Source organism: Blennius ocellaris (genome assembly GCF_963422515.1).
Source record: "Blennius ocellaris genome assembly, chromosome: 3".
NCBI classification, from domain to species: domain Eukaryota; kingdom Metazoa; phylum Chordata; class Actinopteri; order Blenniiformes; family Blenniidae; genus Blennius; species Blennius ocellaris.
In genome coordinates this window covers 3,977,163-3,993,307 of record NC_137652.1, presented here as the reverse complement: position 1 = coordinate 3,993,307, position 16,145 = coordinate 3,977,163, and the positions used below count along the sequence as shown (strand labels likewise).

At 50.2% G+C, this 16,145-nt stretch overlaps 3 protein-coding genes across 4 annotated transcripts; 1 reads left to right on the top strand and 2 right to left on the bottom strand.

Moving 5' to 3' along the window:
• Window positions 1-831: 831 nt before the first annotated feature.
• mtif2 (mitochondrial translational initiation factor 2) lies at window positions 832-7,726 on the top strand. Of its 2 annotated transcripts, none has more exons than XM_080520422.1 (13): window positions 832-942; window positions 1,137-1,302; window positions 1,388-1,508; window positions 1,620-1,791; window positions 1,971-2,131; window positions 2,850-3,026; window positions 4,303-4,442; window positions 4,516-4,640; window positions 4,724-4,928; window positions 4,999-5,251; window positions 6,189-6,329; window positions 6,420-6,725; window positions 7,403-7,726. In XM_080520422.1, exons 2-13 carry the CDS (start codon window positions 1,174-1,176, stop codon window positions 7,570-7,572), a joined length of 2,100 nt encoding a protein of 699 aa, XP_080376548.1. In that variant the 5' UTR covers window positions 832-942; window positions 1,137-1,173; the 3' UTR covers window positions 7,573-7,726. The 2 variants fall into 2 exon arrangements, with proteins under 2 accessions (XP_080376548.1, XP_080376547.1); XM_080520421.1 differs by having other exon boundaries at window positions 1,028-1,302.
• Window positions 7,621-10,559, bottom strand: sde2 (SDE2 telomere maintenance homolog (S. pombe)). The gene is made up of 8 exons (XM_080520427.1): window positions 10,449-10,559; window positions 10,084-10,201; window positions 9,897-10,008; window positions 8,948-9,117; window positions 8,727-8,871; window positions 8,440-8,592; window positions 8,055-8,349; window positions 7,621-7,932 (listed from the first exon to the last, which is right to left on the bottom strand). Exons 1-8 carry the CDS (start codon window positions 10,551-10,553, stop codon window positions 7,723-7,725), a joined length of 1,308 nt encoding a protein of 435 aa, XP_080376553.1. The 5' UTR covers window positions 10,554-10,559; the 3' UTR covers window positions 7,621-7,722.
• A 1,120-nt stretch (window positions 10,560-11,679) lies between these two features.
• LOC308149240 (haloacid dehalogenase-like hydrolase domain-containing 5) lies at window positions 11,680-14,865 on the bottom strand (the record flags this gene model as incomplete). Its single annotated transcript, XM_080520924.1, has 11 exons — window positions 11,680-11,877; window positions 12,097-12,256; window positions 12,729-12,905; window positions 12,990-13,164; window positions 13,253-13,283; window positions 13,366-13,459; window positions 13,535-13,647; window positions 13,813-14,004; window positions 14,109-14,121; window positions 14,273-14,504; window positions 14,718-14,865. The coding sequence occupies 11 exons, from the start codon at window positions 14,863-14,865 to the stop codon at window positions 11,680-11,682; spliced, it is 1,533 nt and encodes a 510-aa protein (XP_080377050.1).
• Window positions 14,866-16,145: the final 1,280 nt, after the last annotated feature.

Genomic DNA, 16,145 nt, shown 5'->3' with positions numbered 1-16,145 from the left:
AGGTGATAAATGAAAGTCTTTCGGGTCACACTGATGAGAGAAAAGCTATGAAATGTGTCGAAAGGCCTTATTAATTAATCTATACATAAATATGCATCTAAACAGAAATATAATTTGAATATGAGACAATTCCTACACTTTTTTTTTTACGAGTGTTTGATGACATCGAGAAGGATGTGAGGCAGCCCAGACAATATTAAAATATGAAGCCTTATTAATGTATATTAAACTGCAATGACTCCCACTGCAGAGGTCCTTCACCCTAAATGTGTGACTATGACCAGCACTGCCTCCAGTGACACACAAGCATGGACAATTCACACTCTGCACTGTCAACTATTGTAAGAATGTCAATAATGTCGGTCAATATTTATTTAGAATTTTATTAGTTGTTGTTTTTACATATTTATTGTTCACATTGTTTCATTCTACTAGAGATTACAAACATTCCTATTTTGCAGCTCTTATCGATTTTTTCCCCGCTGTTTTTAAGTGTCATAATGTCGCTTCTATCTTATATTGTTGCTTTTAGGACTTTATGAATGTAAAGTACAATTCAAATTTCAAATAAAGTGTGTTATTGGTATTGTCTATATTTTTTTTTACTGTAGACTAGATGTTTAGAGTTTCCCTATTGTGTTTCAGATGAAGGAATCTAATCAACATTTTTTTTACGGAATATATTTATTCACATGTGAAACGATACTTTTGATTTATTGATCAGCAGCTCCTGAAACACACAGGATCAAGTTGTGTAATAAGGTGCTGCCTGGCGGAGGCGCTTCCCCTCCGCGCCGGCAGGGGTCGCTGTGCGTGTCCTCTGCGGGTCGTGCGGCTTCTGTCATGGCGGCTCCCTGTGCTCGGCGGACGTACAGATGATCAACAAGCTGCTGAGATGATGGACGTCTGAGCCCCACGAACCCCACGAACGTGTGACTTCAGGTAGAAGCGCTTTGTACGCGACGAGCGCGCGCTCCGTTTCCACGTTCACCCGCTCATTTCTCGTGCTTTTTCATGGACTCGGCAGAACATGGACAGTTCGCGTCCTCAGTAAATCCGGTCACAGTCCCGAACATCCGGGTTGTGATCCGGTGTGCGGAGACCGCGTTGTCTGAACGTCATCATTTTGACCGCAGAGCTGACCGGAAGTAAGTGGGGCTTCACCTGCGAGGCATGAACGTGATGTCATCAGTAGCGAAGGGGGCGTGGAGGCTGGTCCTGACCCCGTCGCTCTTCTCGGTGGCCCGGAGCCCCGCCCCCCGGCTCACCTGTCGGCAGGTGCGACCCTTCACGTCCAAAAAGGTGAGGGGGCACTTTAGAAGACGGGAAGCGCGTTTCCCGCCGGGGACAAACGCTTGTATATTCATGGCAGGAGGTGTTTCTGCAGGTCAAAGGTCACAAGAGGGATCACGTCAAGACGGAGAAACGAAAGATAGAGAAACAGGAAGTGGAGATCATGCAGAGGATGACGGTGGCGGCGCTGGCGGACGCCATGAACAAAGATTTTGGTGAGACGCCGGCCTGTTGATTTGACAAACTTTTGTTTTGTGTTTTTTGACGTGTTAAGTGTGTGTGTGTGTGTGTGTGTGTGTGTGTGTGTGTGTGTGTGTGTGTGTCAGACCACGTGGTGGAGGCTCTGCTGAACACCACCATGGACGTGGACGCCCTGGAGCCGCACAGCGTTCTGGAGGAGAAGTGGATCAAGGAGGTCGTCACTCGGTCGGGGATGAAGTTCCGGTGGGCCAACCTGAGCGAGAGCCGAGAGAAGCCCAACAGGGACGTCCAGCGCAGGTGAGGTCACGCTGAGGTCACAGGCCCAACGCCCAATCACAGCTCCGGACATCGGGGGTGGGGGTGGGGCGGGGGGATCAACTCGCATTCCAATCAGACGATACCAGAAAGCAGCCGATCACAACGCGGTGACTTCTCTGAGTCCTTCTCTGACCTTTGACCTGTGAACCCCCTGCCAGACCGCCGGCAGACCCGGCGCTCCTGGTGAGCCGACCTCCGGTGGTCACCATCATGGGCCACGTGGACCACGGCAAGACCACGCTGCTGGACAGCCTGAGGAAGAGCCAGATCGTAGCGACGGAGGCCGGCGGCATCACGCAGCACATCGGAGCCTTCCTGGGTGAGTCGGCGTAAAGTACTGGAGAGTAACTACAGCAGTGTTTTTCAACCCTTTTTGAGCCATGGCACACTTTTGTCTTTAGAAAAATGTGGAGGCACACCACCACCACCCGAAAATGTTAACATGTGAAACTCTGTAGCCTCTATTAACAATATAAAGTCGTTCTCATCAAAGTTCTATCAACAGGAATCAAGTAAATACAGAAAAAAAGTATTTCCAATTTCTTTTTTTTATTGTAACTCCCTCAGTGTGAAACCTGGACCTGATGGATGAAGAGCTGAGATCCTGGTTCACATTCTTCCTTTTCAAAAACTTCTCCATCACTGTCACTGACACAGTACTTTGATACAAGATGGTAGCAGGAGGTGGAGATGAACCACACTGACGTCTGTCACTTTACATTTCACCGGCAAAGTTCTGTGCTGCCATCTAGTGGCGAAGAGTATTTATACATGATTACTCTGCAACACACTGTCGGCTGTGAGAGCAAATGTTTTTTTTAGAAAAAAATGTGAAATTGGATAATTTCCCACGGCTCACCTGACTAGATCTCGCGGAAACACCAGTGTGCCGCGGAGCAGTGGTTGAAAAACACTGAACTAGAGTATCGTAATGTCACCGTGACCCGCTCTGATATTAGTTACTATTGCGAAAATAATACTTCTGTAAAAAAAACAAAAAACGTTTGTCGCTTCACTCGGTTTTCTTCCCGCTCCAGTCCAGCTTCCCGCCGGTGAGAAGATCACCTTCCTGGACACGCCCGGCCACGCCGCCTTCTCCTCCATGAGGGCCCGCGGGGCCAATTCCACCGACATCGTCATCCTGGTGGTGGCGGCGGACGACGGCGTCATGAACCAGACGGTGGAGTCCATCCAGCACGCCAAGAGAGCCGCAGGTACCAAACCCCAACGGCTTCGGGCCTCCGACTGCCGACACGAAGGGAAAGTTTCTCTTTCTGATGTTTCTCCTGGTGACGTGAGGCTGCGTCGCTCAATACTGACTCCTGCTGGAGCCTGAGCATCACTGCGGGCAACATCGTTAAGAGGCTCAACTGACACTGATTCAATGACGTCGTACAGGGGTGTCAAACATTTTTATTTTTTTTAAGTAAAAATATGAAAACCGACAGAGGTTGATCTAAAAAACACTAGATGGGCAAAAATGACATTGATCAGAATTTGACCCCCGACATTAATGCGTCTGTGGAGGTCACATAACTCAACACCTTTCACAATAAAACAATGAGTCTAATTTATGTGAAGTGATACTTTAGACACGTAAACTCAAAACAATTTCCAGATGATGACAAATTGTTTTAATCCTGAATAAAAATATGATATCCAGATACAGATATTTTGCAAATATAATAATATCTGATTAACTTTAATATGTATATTTCAGAATAGACTGGAAAATTCTTGCAGTTTCAAAAGGATCAAAAGAAGGAAAGACTTTGACATTTGTCCATATCTGCAGTTTAACATGTTCTGTTTGACTTGTTCGGCCCTCCAGAGGTCAGACTAGGTTGGATGTGGCTCCTCAACTAAAATGAGTTTGACACCCCTGACGTAGTATATACAATATTATTTAAGTTATAGCGATTTATATTCTATTATTGTATATATTTATCTAAGATCAAAATATCTTTGATATACTCAAAACATGCAGTCATAAAATAATGTGTCCTAATGTTAAAATCAAAGGGAAACTTGTTAATAGGATGTTTTTGTTTTATGTACTTGTCTTTGGGACATTTTTTAAATACATGAATCAAAAGTTTTACACTCTGGTGCACGATATTGAATTAACATAATTTCACCTTTGAGCAAAAGTGTTTGTGTTATTGTGGTAAAGTGGAGTTTTCAATGAGACGACGTTTAAATTAAATATTACATTAATTAAATACGTCATCTATTTCTCCAGACATTTTCTATATGAAGCTTTTCGGACGGCGAAACATGACGGTTCCCTGAACGCCTCACTGCTGATTGGTTATCGGTGAAACTCAGAACTTCCTGGAAGCTTGATGGTCAAAAGTTAAATAATTTAAAAAAAAGTGACCATGAGGAAGTTGTAAAACGTGTTTATTTCTAGCGTGTTTCCGTCGCCGGCTGTTGACTTCCACCTCGAGATGGACTTGTTTTATTTATAAATGCAATATAATGTTTCAGTGCCGATAATCGTGGCGGTGAACAAGTGTGACAAAGCGCAGTCCGACCCTCAGAGGGTGAAACAGGAGCTGCTGGCTCACGACGTCGTCTGCGAGGAGTTTGGCGGCGACGTCCAGGCCATCCATGTCTCGGCGCTGAAGGTCAGTGACGCTCCTCAATTCAAACTGCGACGACGTCCGCTGTCGCGTCTGACGGCTTCGCTGCGGTTGCCAGGGCGATAACTTGCTGGCTCTGGCGGAGGCCACCGTCGCCTTGGCGGAGGTCTTGGAGCTGAAGGCGGAGCCGAGCGGCCCGGCGGAGGGACTCATCATTGAGAGCCGGTCGGACAAAGGCAAAGGGTGAGTCGACATGGCGGCGAGACGCCCCTCACCCCCCCCCCCCCCCCCCCCCCCCACCCCTAATGACGTCACTGTCTTCTCAGCCCTGTGACCACGGCCATCGTCCAGCGGGGGGCGCTGAAGCGTGGCTGCGTGCTTGTGGCGGGGAAGGTTTGGGCCAAGGTTCGCTTCCTGTTCGACGAAAACGGGAAGGAGGTGAAGGAGGCGGGGCCGAGCGCCGCCGTGCAGGTGGTGGGCTGGAAGGAGCTGCCGGCCGCCGGGGAGGCCATCATCGAGGTGGAGTCGGAGGTAAAGAAACGTTTGTTTACGACGACGCCCAATCCTTCCAAAACAAAAGCCTCCCGCGTCGCCCCCGCAGCAGCGAGCCCGGGAGGTGGTGTCCTGGAGGCGCGAGCAGGCGGAGCAGCAGAAGCTGCAGGAGGAGCAGAGCGCCATCCAGCTGAAGCAGCAGCACCACCTGGAGGAGTACCGCCAGGAGCGGGCGGAGCTCACCCACCTGAGCTGGAGGCAGAGGAAGGCGGCGCTGTACCGCGCCAACAAGACGCAGTTCTCCTGCCGGCCCAGCGAGAGGCAGCAGAGCGACGAGGCCAGCCTGCCGCTCGTCATCAAAGGTACCGCGCTCTGCCAGAACCCCGGGAGTACACACGACTACACCCTGGCAACAGCCTGTTAACACCCCGGCAACACCCTAGTAATACCCTGGTAACACCCGGCAACACCCTAGTAATACCCCGTTAACACCCTGGCAACACCCCGGCAACACCCTAGTAATACCCCGTTAACACCCTGGCAACACCCTAGTAATACCCCGTTAACACCCTGGTAATACCCCGTTAACACCCTGGTAACACCTGGGCAACACCCTAGTAATACCCCATTAACACCCTAGTAACACCCCGGCAACACCCTAGTAATACCCCGTTGACACCCTGGTAACACCCCGGTAACACCCTGGCAACACCCTAGTAATACCCCGTTAACACCCTGGTAATACCCCGTTAACACCCTGGTAACACCTGGGCAACACCCTAGTAATACCCCATTAACACCCTAGTAACACCCCGGCAACACCCTAGTAATACCCCGTTGACACCCTGGTAACACCCTGGCAACACCCTAGTAATACCCCGTTGACACCCTGGTAACACCCCGGTAACACCCTGGCAACATCCTAGTAATACCCCGTTAACACCCCGGTAACACCCCGGTAACACCCTAGTAACACCCTGGTAACATGGAAATAACACCTGGAACACCCTGGTCACATTATAATAATCCTTCATTCATATTCACACAAAAATTTGAAGATCAAGTTTCTTTCTTCTGAATCATTTCTTTCATAATTTCATGAAGTTTGAAGTCAAAAACAATTTTCTGGAAACACGACATAACAAGTTTCTCCTCTGTTTCACGTCGACTCATAAAAATGACTCCGGAGGTCAAAAAAGGGAGAAAAAAAAGTTGCAGTGATGTGAAGTTTTTTTCAAAGTTTTATTCAAAAACTTCTACTTGCGGATCAGTGTATGTGTGTTGACCTTTGACCCTCAGGGGACGTGGACGGCTCCGTAGAGACGCTCCTCAATATCCTGGACAGTTACGACGCGCTGCAGCAGTGCGACCTGCAGGTCGTCCACTTCGGCGTCGGAGACATCTCCGAGAACGACGTCAACATGGCCGCCACCTTCGGAGGTGAGGCGCCGCGCGCAGGTCGGAGGCCGACCTGTCGCCGCCAAGCACCCCCCCCCCCCCCCCTCCTGAATTCCTCTTTTAAACCCTCAGGATCCATCTACGGCTTCAACGTGGCGGCGAGCCGGGCGCTCCAGCAGCAGGCGGCGCGGCGCGGCGTCCCGCTGCACCTCCACAACGTCATCTACAAGCTGGTCGACCAGCTGAAGGACGACATCGGCGCCCGGCTGCCGCCGATCGTGCGCCACAACGTGGTGGGCGAGGCGGGCGTGCTCGCCGTCTTCGACGTGTCCGTGGGTAAGAAGAAGGTCGTCGTCGCCGGCTGCCGCGTCCAGAGCGGTCAGCTGGACCGGAAGCTCCGCTTCAGGCTGACGCGCGGCCAGGAGGTGCTGTGGGAGGGTGAGTGTGTGTCTCTGCGTCTGTCCTTCTGGACTTGTGGGGACAAACGTGGCGACTCGGCATTAAGGACGCTCGGCTAAAGTTGCCCGACAGGAATCCACACGGGGGGAAACTGTCGGAGCCTTTTAGTTGTAGACGTTCGTCGGCCCGTCCACCATCTTTACCGTCACGGAATCTCCCGACGCCGTCGTGTCACAAGATCCCGCTTGTGAACATCGATGAGCAAGTGGGAAACTGATGAACCGGCAGTTTCACAACGTTCCAAGTCTTTTCTCGTGGCTCGAAGACTCTTTGAGAAATCTGGATTTTTATTTGGGCTGAATCGGTCAAGTCGTCCCAGAATCCCTTGCGGCAGGTAATTTAGCGAAACATAAACAAGATCGATGGCTGTCAAATTCTGGTTCGTTTGTAAACAAACTGCAGGTTTTGAAATTTGTGAAACTGAGTGGTGAAGGTCTTATTTTCATGTATTGGGTTTATTCTCTGATCAGGTGGATTTTAAAGATCGTTTCTGATGGAATAACTTTAAAGGTCAAAGGTCATTTGAGAACATGACCTCATCAATTTGACTCAGTCTGCAGATGAAGTGTTTGTCCCCACAAGTCACGGAGCCCAGTATTGTTCTCCCGACTCTTCCTCTGATAGTTGGTTGTTTACATGTTTTTGTTGTTGTTTAGGGTCGCTGGTGGCGCTGAAGCACCACAAAAACGAGGTGCAGACGGTGCGTTCGGGGATGGAGTGCGGACTGTCCCTGGACGGCGAGGTGGAGTTCAGCGTCGGCGACGTCATCGTGTGTTTCGAAGAGCAGGAAGTGCCGCAGGTCACCGCCTGGGACCCCGGATTCTGAGGTCCCATCATGCATTGCAGTGGAATGAGCTCAGCGAGAGAGACGGGATCGTTTCAGGCGTTTATTCAAAAAGAACAGAAAAGGGAAAGAAAAAAAAATCACGGTGCGAGGGGCTGTGCTCCAATTGGACAAAAGCAGAGGGGGCGGAGCTCACTTCCTGTGGCTCTTGGTGGGTTTGGCGAGCAGCGCCGGGTCGATCTGCTCTGGACTCAACCCTCTGACGGCGAGCAGCCGTGCGGCGCGCTCCGACAGCGTGCCGCCGCATTTCAGTCCTCGGGACATGAGCGCCTCCTTCAGGGCGTCCATACCCAGAGCCTCCAGCTCCTCCACGGACGTCGCTGACGATGGCGAGGCCGGGCGCTGCAACAGGAAGCGACACATTATTTATCTGTAATGTACAAATAAAACCGAATCTGATCACAACAACCAGACTCCTGATTTTGTGACGATGAGCTGAAAACGAGACGTTGAGGCTGGAGGACCTTCTGACTCGGACTCCCGGGACGTGGGTCCTCTGAGGGTCTGGTCTGTGCGGGTCCGGGGATCTGGACTGTGCTGGTCTCGGGGGTCTGGACTGTGCTGGTCTCCGGGGTCTGGACTGTGCTGGTCTCCGGGGTCTGGTCTGTGCTGGTCTCGGGGGTCTGAACTGTGCTGGTCTCGGGGGTCTGGTCTGTGCTGGTCTCGGGGGTCTGGTCTGTGCTGGTCTCGGGGGTCTGGTCTGTGCTGGTCTCCGGGGTCTGGTCTGTGCTGGCCTCGGGGGGTTCGGCGGGGGAGGGGCTGCAGGCAGGAAGTTTCAATCAAATTTTTATTTTATTTTATTTCATCGACATCAGCAGGAAGTTTGCTGGTTCAGCTTCTAAAGTCTACCTGCTGCTGGATTCAGGCTCCTCTCTCGGTGTCGTCATGGCAACAACACCTTCACTGCTGGATGTGGATGACTCTTCCTCCTCATCATCCTCCTCATCATCATCATCATCACCACCTTCCTCCTCAGAGGTCAACAGTTCGTCCATGCCAGTCCTGTAACCATGACAACAAGTCAGAAACAAGGACCTGAGGGGTTGCTACAGATCACGTCGTCATGGTAACCGCTCTGAGTTGCTGCCGCCGATTCTGCTTAAAGTTTAAGGAAGTGAATAAAAGAAGAAGCTGACCAGAAACATGCTGCCGCCATTTTCTCCTTCTCCTTCTTCTTCTTCTTCTTCTGTGGTGGCGGCGGCTCGCTCTGCTCGCCGCTCGGCCTCTTGGTTGCGGTGACATCACTGACCTTCACCTGCGTGCTGGAGGAAGCCTGCAGGCCTGAGAGAGGCACAGCGGAGGTCAGCAGCCCGTCACGTGACGCTGGGCGCGGCGGCAGTGGAGGCGGCGGCGGTACCTTTGAGCACGGACTCTTCCAGGCGCTCCGACAGGTCGTGGCACTGCTGCTGGTACTTGGGGTCGGCGAACATGTGTTTGGGCTCCGACAGCTTCCTCTGCAGACGCTCGGCACGCCGCTGCTCCTTCTCCGCTTCGCGCTCCGCTTGCTTCTTCAGCCAGTCCGCCATCCTGCACGCCACCGAGGTATGGTTATAGCAAGGCGGGCAAACGTGAAGGCGCACGTCGCACCACCACGAGGTCCAGTCAGGTGTGTGTGTGTAGCTGAGTAAATATTTTATATTGAATTTATTTTATTTTTTTTTAGTTTCTGAACATTCTCAAAATGACATTGTAGTATTTTCTGCCTTATGAATTGATATAAGAGACTGCATCAGTAGTATTTTGGTTAATTGGTTGTGTATAAAGTTAATTAAATAGTTCCTCTTACCTGTTGTAGTGGGGGGGGGACATGAATTGGTGACGCACGCAACACATGTGCACACGTGTTGAAGCTGCATTTGTCCGGCAGAACCGAGCAGCTTCTGAATTGGTAAGATGTGCTGAACCTCTCTCTCCTTTATTTCCAATTAATTAATGAAAAAGCCACTAAAACACAGTTTACTTTAATTTTTGTACTTGTATTTTGTATTTATAGTTGACTTTTATATCTGTTTTTATTCAAAATGTTTATGTATTGTTTGTCGAATGAGAGTTTTATTTCTTATATCTGGTCTGGAGAACCGACCAGCTCCTGAATTGGGAGAGAGAGAGAGCTTGCCGTGTTGCGTGCCGACGCTAATTGTGCCCTCTGTACTGACTGACAGGGGAAGATTAAACGTGCAGATCCTGATCCCTGTGTGGCCTCCTTCCCTGAGTGCTTCAACCAGTCTTAAGTCTGCTACATGTGTGTCAGACGCTGACGCCATGATGAAGGTTCGAACATAACGATGAGAATGAGTGAGTCTTACTCCTTCTCGTGGTTGACGTCTCGCAGCCTCCGGCCGCTCAGGTCCCGGCACGCCTCGCGGTTGGTGGTCTTCTCGATCTGAGCGCCCAGAGCTCGCAGCATCGACCCGAACCCTGAAACGGCACCATCGGGCGGTCAGCCGGGTCACGAGGAGGACAAAGGGTCAGTAGTCTCGCTTCAGTACCGACCTCCTTTTCCTCCACGGAGGCGGGCCTCCAGGTGATACACACACCCATCCTGCAGCAGCTCGTCGGAGTCCGACCGACGACCACCGCACACCACGTAGAAGTCCTGACGGCACATTCCCTGTACACACACATCAATACAGGGTGTTAAACACAAAGATAGACAAAACACACACAACAAGTGGATTCCAGAACAACTTTAAAGATTTACAGTTGAGCGCGTGCCCACATTCGCAACCCGGTTCTCAGTGTTTGTGTTTGTTAGCCTCCTTTAGCTCGCAGGCTAGCGAACGGTTCCACTCGGAAGTTATAAGTTCAACCGTTGACGAATCTCCGCAGGGTTCGACGCTCGGGTGTTGGAAGCTCACCTGGTCCTGGACGAACCGATCCAGAAGGTGTCGAACCGCCGAACCGTCCGGAAACAGGAACACTTGGGAGAAGCGGAGACTCTGTGCGCTGACGTACACCTCCATGTTGGATCCAGGGTCACACTGCGCATGCGCCGAGGTTGGAGGTCTTGTTTTTCTTCTTTTTCCATTAATTGGCGGGTTGCAAACAGCTTTTAAGTGCACACCGCCACCTACTGTACACGAGCGTGTAGCGTTGTTGCATGGTTAATGAACAAATACACAAATAAAACATGTATGTGGGTTTTTTTCAAACTAAAAATATATGTATTCTCACCGCGTTATGATGAAAATATATTTTTAACCTTTGCACGACCTCGACCTTGACCTTTAACCCAATTGTTCTCAAAGCATAGCGGAACCATCCTTGGATAAAAACAAATCATCCCTGAACATTTAATTTTGTCGGGGCAGGAGCTTTTGTGTAAAGTTGGCAAAATACGTACATACTGTACATGTAAACCAATAAATAAATACATGCGGACAAAAACACGTCCAGCTCCGTCTGGTTGAAGAAATTTGGTTCTGCTGTTCCAACGAACCAGACAAACATGGCGGCTCACACCCAAACTTTTTTCTTTTATCGCTGAGACGGTTCAGAGAAATGTGTTTCTGAAAACATTGGAGGCGAGAAATAAGTTGCAGATCAAAAGTTGAAAAGCTGCTTCGACAGCTTTGAGTGATGCGTTCAGGTGCATCACGTAGCTAAACTATATACTATAAATATTATATATAGATTGACTGAGAGGGGGCGTGGTATTGTGATTGACGGGATAGCAAAGAAAGCTGATCCCTCTCTAATTATTCTGCGCTACTTCCTTACCTTCCCCTGCAGATGGCCCCGTTGAGGCAGAGGCCATTTTAATCCGTGATACTAAGATGCTTTCAGTCTTATGAGGAACCTGAAATTTTGTTTCTTTAAATATGGGCAATAAACCTGATCTGTTAAATTAGCAATTTTCTATTGCGTTGATTGCTGCGAGTTGCCCAACAGTGAACTGTATAACTGTCTTTACCGCATCTCAGTTGAAGACAGAGTATAGAAAGTGTTGAGTCATGTCTTTCCATCCGTTCCTGAATCGTTCCTGTAATTCTGCAACCATCACTCAGCTTTGTTTTTATCACGTTTTATTGAACCCTGGTCCAAAGCTATTCAGGTCCAGGTCTGTCCACTGCATGGACAGTCCTCAGGTTACTCCAGGTCAGAGGTCAGCACCGCCTCCTGCTGCAGCATCAGGTCCACCGCTGCCTCCACATCCTCCACCATGTGACGGGGCTCCAGCAGCTCCGGCTCCAGGACCAGGTCTCTGTGGCCCTGGACCTCCATCTGGGTGACGCTGCTCCAGTCGGCAGGCGGCCCAGAGCCGGGGTCATACACACCTGTGCACACCTGGACAGGCGGAGACACGCCACAGACGCATTTTAAGCCACGTCCTGTTTCCCACCCTTTTGGTTCTCAGGAGGATTTCGATCAAACACAGTAACTCAGTTACTCCAAATACATAAATGTACCGGAGTAACTGTGACTAAGTAAAGAGTGAAGTGACACCAGACCACTCAGTTCAATTCATTTTACTTGTGCCAGATACAGAATTCTTCTCATACATACCAGGATGGAGTGGCACTGAACCAGTGGCTCCTCCTCCTTCGTGACATCACTTCCTGTTCCCTGCACCGCCAGCCTGGCGGTGGTCGTCATGGCAGCATGATGCTGAGTCAGATAACGGTTGTAGAGGTTCGCACCGTAAATGTCCGTCATCAGGTTGTCGCTAATCAGCAGGCAGGAGAAGGACAGACGTGTGACAGACAATGTTACAGACGTCTTGCTACAGACCTGTTAGAACCAGTTACAGACGTCTTGCTACAGACCTGCTAGAACCAGTTACAGACGTCTTGCTACAGACCTGCTAGAACCAGTTACAGACGTGTCACAGTGTCACACACGTGTGAGACCACTTTACAAACACGTCACAGTTGTGTCATGGACGTGTTCTAAATGCTACAGACACGTTTAGGATGATCACAGATGTTACAGATGTGTTCGGGATGAGCCCAGAGGAGAGAGGAACTGACCTGGGACTGGAAGTTTGCAGATTCAAGGACGTAATAGGGGACATTACGAGCAATCTAACGGGGGACTTTAGAGACCATGCTACAGGGGACGTTACAGGGGATGTGAGAGACCTGCTGTAGACGCTAATACAGATGTGTCACAGACAGTATCATGAGCGGCTTGGTTACCCCACAGCATAGATGTTGCTGACCCCGCGCTGGTGGTTCTGCTGCCGCAGCAGCCGCTCGGCATGCTGGTAGTTGAGCAGCGCCGGTTTTCCCAGCAGGGCCTCGTACTGCAGCTCTCGACCCGTCAGCTTCTTGTAGACCGACTCCAGACACAGCAAAAACATCCCGTGACCAAACCTACACGTAGCATCGTGACCGCACGTTAGACACAAGAGCTCCCCTCCCATCTGAGGAAAAAAAATGGCTGCGTTTGGCCGTTACCGTGGCGACGGTGCCTCGGCCATCCAGAGCAGGTCCGTGTTGCAGGCCAGAACTGGCAGCTGCGCAGGCAGCTGGGTGTCGTACTTGCAACCCGGACTTCCATTGGTCAGGAGCACGTCAATCAGCAGCTGCAGGTTGGTCTCCCATCTCACCGGCTCTCCGAACAGGATTATTGCTGCGGCAGTGCCGGGAAACACAGAGCGGTCTCACTCTGGACCGCCGTGGACATTGTAAAAGACACGCTGTTGTGTTTGTGGGGGTACCTTGTATCTGTGGGAGACTCCGAGGTGGGGACTGAAACACAAACGAGACATTTCTGAGTCAGACCGGCAATGCAACTGAGACTCTCTGTAAGTCGTGCAGGTGAGGAGCTCACAAGTGCGCTGGGTCTCCTGTTGTGGTCCACCATGTCCAGCAAGGGGTGCTGTTCTGCCAGCTGCTCGATTGTCAGCACCTTCTGAAAACCCAAACTGAAGCTCTCGCTCAGGACAACGACATTCGTACGTCACCGTGACGTCGAGGGTATTTCTAGTTTGTAAGGATACGATTTTGCGATGTGCGTGACGGGTCCCTGTCCAGACACGAGGACACACTTATCGTGGAAACTTCTCATGGTTTCCAAAGGACTGTGGGAAAGAACCACCTGATCTGGGGCGATCTACACAAGAGATCAATCAAAAAGTAAACAGACAATACGTCAGTTCAATGAAAAAGAGATTGAAAACCTGTAATGAAAGTTCACGCCTAAGAATCCAAGACAGAAACAAAGAAAAGTTGGGGTTTTTGTTGTTTCTGCCATGAGATGTGCAGTGTGGTTCTTCACCTGGACGTCCAGCAGCCGAGACAGCTGTTCCGCCTTCTGATGTCTCTCACAACTTCCTGCGTTGGTGACAAAAACCACCGGGACCCGGAAGCGCTGGTTCTTGTCCAGGAGCTTCCTGAACGCCCGGCGAGCCGCCGGAAGGACGGAACGACCGCGAAGGAGGACGCCGTCTATGTCGAAGAAGATCCCTACCTGCAGGAAAACTGTCCAACTTTAGTTCTTCAGCTGAGAGAGACACTGAGAGAGCAAGAGAGAGAGAGAGAGAGAGGGATAGGGCAAGACAAAGAGAGAGACACTGAGCGACAGAGGCTGAAAGACAAAGAGAGAGAGACAGAGAGACCCACAGAGACAGAGACTGAGAGACAGCGATAGACAGACTGGTTGGTGACATCCTGTCATAGAAAGGACAATAAAGAAACTCTGCCAGCAGTCTGAAGTACAACTGAGAAAACACACTGACCTGTGAGCTGGAGGACAGAGGTCGGGCCATCTGGACGGGTCCCCGTGTCCAGCTGGAGGACAGAAGTCGGACTGCCGGAACAAGTCCTTGTGTCCAGCTGGAGGACACAGGTCGGACCGTTGTGACGGGTCCCCGTGTCCAGCAGGAGGACAGAGGTCGGACTGCCGGAACAAGTCCCCGTGTCCAGCTGGAGGACAGAGGTCGGACCGTCTGGACAAGTCCCCGTGTCCAGCTGGAGGACAGAGGTGGGGCCATCCGGATGGGTCGCTGGGTCCACATCTCTCTCTCCCGCTTTCAACACACTGCTGCTCCTTTACACTCGCGACGATGTGAGGACACCAAAAGATGGGACTGCTTCAGTGATGTCATAGCTGGAGCAGCATTCCCATTGGTCCGTGAACGAAAACCGCCAAAGTCCTGAACCACAACATGAAACTGAGCACACCTGTAACACACATCTGGGCCACAAGGAGCCCCTGAGATCCAGGAGTCCTCTGGTCCAGAAAGAGTCTTCTGGTCCAGAAAGAGTCCTCTGCCCCAGAAGGAGTCCTCTGGCCCAGAAGGAGTCCTCTGGTCCAGAGTTGAGAGTCCATTTAGTGGGACATTCTTCAACACACATGACTTCACGTGCAGTGTTCAGTCAGTAATCAGCCAATCACATGCTGCCGTGCGGCCACCAGTCTACAGTCTGATTGGAACCACATGATGGTACACATGAACAATGTACCGCTGCAACACACACACACACACACACACACACACACACACAAAATGCAACCGAAAATTTGAGTTTAATCAATTTATTACAAAAATGAGCTGCTGTTTAAACCAATGGAAAAGACGGATGAGACAGACGGGTCAGGGACACACAAGTCAGGGACAAACAGACAGATGGCTCAGGGACAGACAGACCAGTAAGGGACAGACAGACAGGTCAAGGATAACAGATCAAGGACAGACAGGTCGGAGACAGACAGGTCAGAGACAGGCGATGACGTCATCTTTTTTCTAGAGATGCTCGTCTTTGCCACCTAACACCCCGGGGTGTTTGAACGGGACAAACCGGGGATTCAGAGTTTCCCCACTCTGGGACCCTGTTCAAAAAAAAATATATATATATTTTCACGCTTCTAAAACCGCCTCATGTGGACGACAGGCCAAAAGGTTAAAAACAGTATTATAGTCATACCATAGTCAGTATTAATCCGATCGATATCAAACCAAAGCCAAAATATTCAGTTTTTATTTCCCTATTCTCTGAGATGCTGGATGATGCAGTGACCAGGTCAGCAGTTGGGGGTCAAAGGTCGGGTGGGTGCCACACAGAAATTGCAAAATGTGCGGACATCAGTGTCAAGCAGTGAAAATAACATGAAGCAATTCAATCCACCACGATGGGTCACGCCTGGTTCGACCACGACTCTCAGTGCCTCCCACGGACCCGGCAGATGTTGGGTTCTTCCTGGCAACGGTGTTGTGCAAGTTTATATCTAACACAACACAACGGTGGTGACTTTGACAAGTGTTGAGACACACGACGGGTCAAACAGAAGGAGCCCGACACTCCTTACATGTGAAACTGACTCAGATACAGTAGAGGGAAAGTATTTGCCCCCGTCGCAAATTCTCTTTTCAAACTTTCCCCAATTTAATGTTTAAGACCAAAGTAATTAAAATATCAGACAATGATAACTCAAGTCAACACAAAATGCAGTTTTTAAAAGTAATTGATAACCAATCCAACTATATTTCTAAAGCACCTTCAAGACTCCACGGTGGACCAAATAACCGTAGAAAGAAGAATTAGGACGCTAAAGACTTTAGTTCACACGTTTGCATCAATCAGATTAAAGATAAACACAATAAAACAAAA

Coding starts and splice junctions, on each gene's coding strand:
- sde2 (XM_080520427.1), bottom strand. CDS start 10,553: ATGGAGGTGTACGTCAGCGCACAGAGTCTCCGCTTCTCCCAAGTGTTC. Junction 8,593..8,726: donor ATGGCGGCAGCATGTTTCTG/GTCAGCTTCTTC, acceptor TCATGGTTACAG/GACTGGCATGGACGAACTGT. Junction 8,350..8,439: donor GAGCCTGAATCCAGCAGCAG/GTAGACTTTAGA, acceptor TCCTGCCTGCAG/CCCCTCCCCCGCCGAACCCC.
- mtif2 (XM_080520422.1), top strand. CDS start 1,174: ATGAACGTGATGTCATCAGTAGCGAAGGGGGCGTGGAGGCTGGTCCTG. Junction 5,252..6,188: donor CCTGCCGCTCGTCATCAAAG/GTACCGCGCTCT, acceptor TTTGACCCTCAG/GGGACGTGGACGGCTCCGTA. Junction 6,726..7,402: donor CCAGGAGGTGCTGTGGGAGG/GTGAGTGTGTGT, acceptor GTTGTTGTTTAG/GGTCGCTGGTGGCGCTGAAG.